This window comes from Sphaeroforma arctica, assembly GCF_001186125.1.
Source record: "Sphaeroforma arctica JP610 unplaced genomic scaffold supercont1.75, whole genome shotgun sequence".
Taxonomy (NCBI): domain Eukaryota; class Ichthyosporea; order Ichthyophonida; genus Sphaeroforma; species Sphaeroforma arctica.
The window spans coordinates 107014-110331 of NW_014040483.1; the positions used below are offsets into that span (position 1 = coordinate 107014).

General features: G+C 43.1%; 1 protein-coding gene across 1 annotated transcript in view; it reads right to left on the reverse strand.

Moving 5' to 3' along the window:
* Nucleotides 1-3318, reverse strand: part of SARC_01797 (hypothetical protein) — an 8908-nt gene that overhangs the window by 3788 nt on the left and 1802 nt on the right. Inside the window, exons 2-5 of the mRNA XM_014304465.1 lie at nt 2756-3067; nt 2032-2232; nt 810-958; nt 251-383 (exon numbers count right to left, since the gene is read on the reverse strand). Coding sequence (XP_014159940.1) covers nt 251-383; nt 810-958; nt 2032-2232; nt 2756-3067 — 795 coding nt within the window. The remainder of the gene's footprint in view (nt 1-250; nt 384-809; nt 959-2031; nt 2233-2755; nt 3068-3318) is intronic.

Sequence of the window (3318 nt, forward strand, 5' to 3'; positions counted from 1 at the left end):
TATATATATATATATATATATATATATATATATATATATATATATATATATATATATATATATATATATATATATATAATANAATTCATATATATACATATATACATACATATATACATACATACATACATACATACATACATACATACATACATACATACATACATACATACATAGAGATAGAACTTATTATAACCAGAGACAAGACTTAGTTTAAACTTGAGGCATCAAACCAGATCTCCCTACCAACCTGCATAGGCTCAATATACGAGCATGTTTGACTGTAAATTGCAGATTCCTTGCGGCCTATCGCGGTGCGCTTGTCGTTGATGTCTTTGTTCTCCAGATCATCCTCCCACTTCATAAGTAAATACTGCACGTACCTGCAGTTAGCAATGATGATGTGAGTAGTCAACCCCCGCATACTAGTAGTTTGAAACGAATACTCAAGTAATGTTGCTTCGAGTGGATGGCACGCACAGTATCTCAAAACGACTACTCGGTTGTTGGGAACGTACCCCACATGAGTGCCAGCAACAAGGTGTAGCGGTAGAAGTGATCGAGCAGTAGTCTACGAACCTTGAGACGACACATGTACACAGATGCATGTGCATCGACATCACTCGGATCAACGAAACAACCAAAATAGCGATCTCATTTTCACCTCAGCCATCCGCGAAACCAGGCACGTCCTCCTATAGGGGTTGGTTCACTGCCTGTATGCATATGCAGATACACTCCCTCTCATCACGCCGCACCCACTCCCAGACTAAACACCGTCAGTACATATAGCACTGTCCACCACTTACCGTAAACAGAATGTTGCACTATCCTGGGGGGTTGCTTTGCCTGCTACTAGTACTTTATATAGCGAGTCGATTTGTTTCTTGGTAACGTCTTCTATCATGCCGCGTTCCTCCGCACGCCGTTTCCGTTCTGATTCTTTTTGCTCATCAGACTATTGGCAAACAGTCAGCATACAAGATTTACTAAAGGAACAACAAGCATCAGAGCATATGTACATAGATGTTTACTATAATTTGATATGTCTATATGTGGTATAAATCCAATTGTCACCCCATTTGCGTCGTATAAACTTTTTTTTCGGTCAGCATTTAGCCACTTCATAATTGCACAAATCCAACCGGGAATGAGAACAAAACATCATCGGTACTCTTCTCTATATATATAATCACCGTGGCTTTAATACGGCGCCCATTCGCGACACAGCGCCATGTTCGTCTGTGCGTAAAAGGTCAATAAATTCTGCCGATCCATCTACACTACTTTCAAAATCCTAAAATCACTGCCCTATATTGAATTCTATACACGTGCATTCATTTTACTACTTGCGCATGTGAGGTGGTTGAGAGCGTGTGATAAGAATTGGCAAGACAAAAACATTTCCAAAAACAGCGCCGAACTTCTGCAAAAAAAAACTTGCGGATGTCTCGTATGAGCCACAGGCACAGTAATCCAAAAACAAGCAACGAATGGACGTGTAAGCATACACTCTGATACAAAAACAGGACCGATATCGGTTTTGCTTAGTACTCCACAACACATGACATGCACTTTGATGCCGGTTCTGCTGCTTGATTGCAGTATGTATATTTCTGCAACCACCGCACCAATCTTTTGGCTCAAAGTATATGAGTGTCATGTGCGATACTGAAGCATACGCATATATGCACGACGCATATATGCACGACGCATATATGCACGACGCATATACAGTCTCTCACACACCGCCTCATTCGCCCCAAGCCTAGTGTAGAGTATGCTACACATCATATCCTAGGATTGATACAACACAAATTATCCGCACCCGCTTCTTCCTCAGCAAACCCATCAGCGGACACCTCCTTTTCCATACAGCCGACAGTGATTACAAAGCGTTGCGAGAAACTCCGTGTATCTCAGCCTCGTGTTCGTGCTACAGCTACAACTAATAATTTCACCGCACTTTCTAACTAACGCACACTCGTACACACACATCAATCTCCCGTACACACACACCGACACACACACCTGTTGCTTTTCCAGCAGAAAGCTCTGCAGATACTTTTCGTTCACACGGTCTATAGCCTCCATGAAATCGTTGCGCATGCCCTCGTCTACCACGGCCTCGTGTGTCTTCAGGTACTCCAAACGGTGCATACGCATGGTATCCGTCTCTCCAAACAGGCGAATGGGCTCGTTCCTGTCTCGCAATTGGCGGACCACTTCTTTCTGTAATCATATAGATTCATAGCTTTGAAATTACTTCAAGCTTCGTCGTTTTATCGCTATTTTTTTTATTCAATCGTGCACATGTATGGACCCAGTGCGCATGAGAACGGCGAGGGGGTAGTGATATGTGCAAGCGTGCAACTACAGTCGTAAGGTGCGAAGAAGCAGAAAGATCAGATCTCGCACAGACAGCTTCTAGTGTGCCACAACGTTATTCATTGTGTCATATCGTGGGGATTTAGCTTACTGCGCGCCTGTATCTATAAATATACACAAGACGTATTCACAAAATCCACAAGATTCACGCGCATCAAGTAAAAAAAACAATGTATGGAAAACATACAATTCTTCTGCAATGACCTGCAGTTTGAGAAGGCACGCACAGAAAGGCAAATTCAAGGTATGGCCTCCAACGCAGACCGGTTCACTGAGAGAATAACTACAATACGCCAAACCATCATAAGGAGTCATAACACAACAGAGCCCCACAGACTGCTACACTAATGTGTACAATTCCACATACCGGTGCCATGTTCAGCCCCGACCGTTTCTTATCCTCTTCGCCTAAACCGCCCACTTTAGCCGCCACTTCATTCTCCGCTGCTACCAACGGGAGCCCAGTCTTAGTCACTAGTGTGCCTGTACTTATACTTGGTGTGTGCGTACCCTTATTCTCGCCCGCAATGGGTGCAGCTGTACCGTCTTCCGTTACTTTAGCCTTCTTGTTGTGAAGGAGTTCCTCCGCGGCAGCGATCTGGGCCGCCTCTTTTTTCCGTTTCCGTTCGTTAGCCTCATTGGCTTTAAGCTCACTTTTCTTCATCCACGACTTCCCGGTCTATACAGTAAAACGTAGCACTACTTAGTATCGGACAACTGAATAAAATGTGTATACATCAAGCTTGTGATTCAATACACCGCAAATTACTTTGCCATGTACATGCAACCCCAACTCATGAAAGACATCGTACACTGCCTCCAGCATCACACAAAAGCTTCAAAATATGATTGCAACGTTTCATGAACCAACATCATGTACAATATATATATATATATATATGTGTGTGTGTGTGTGTGTGTGTGTGTGTG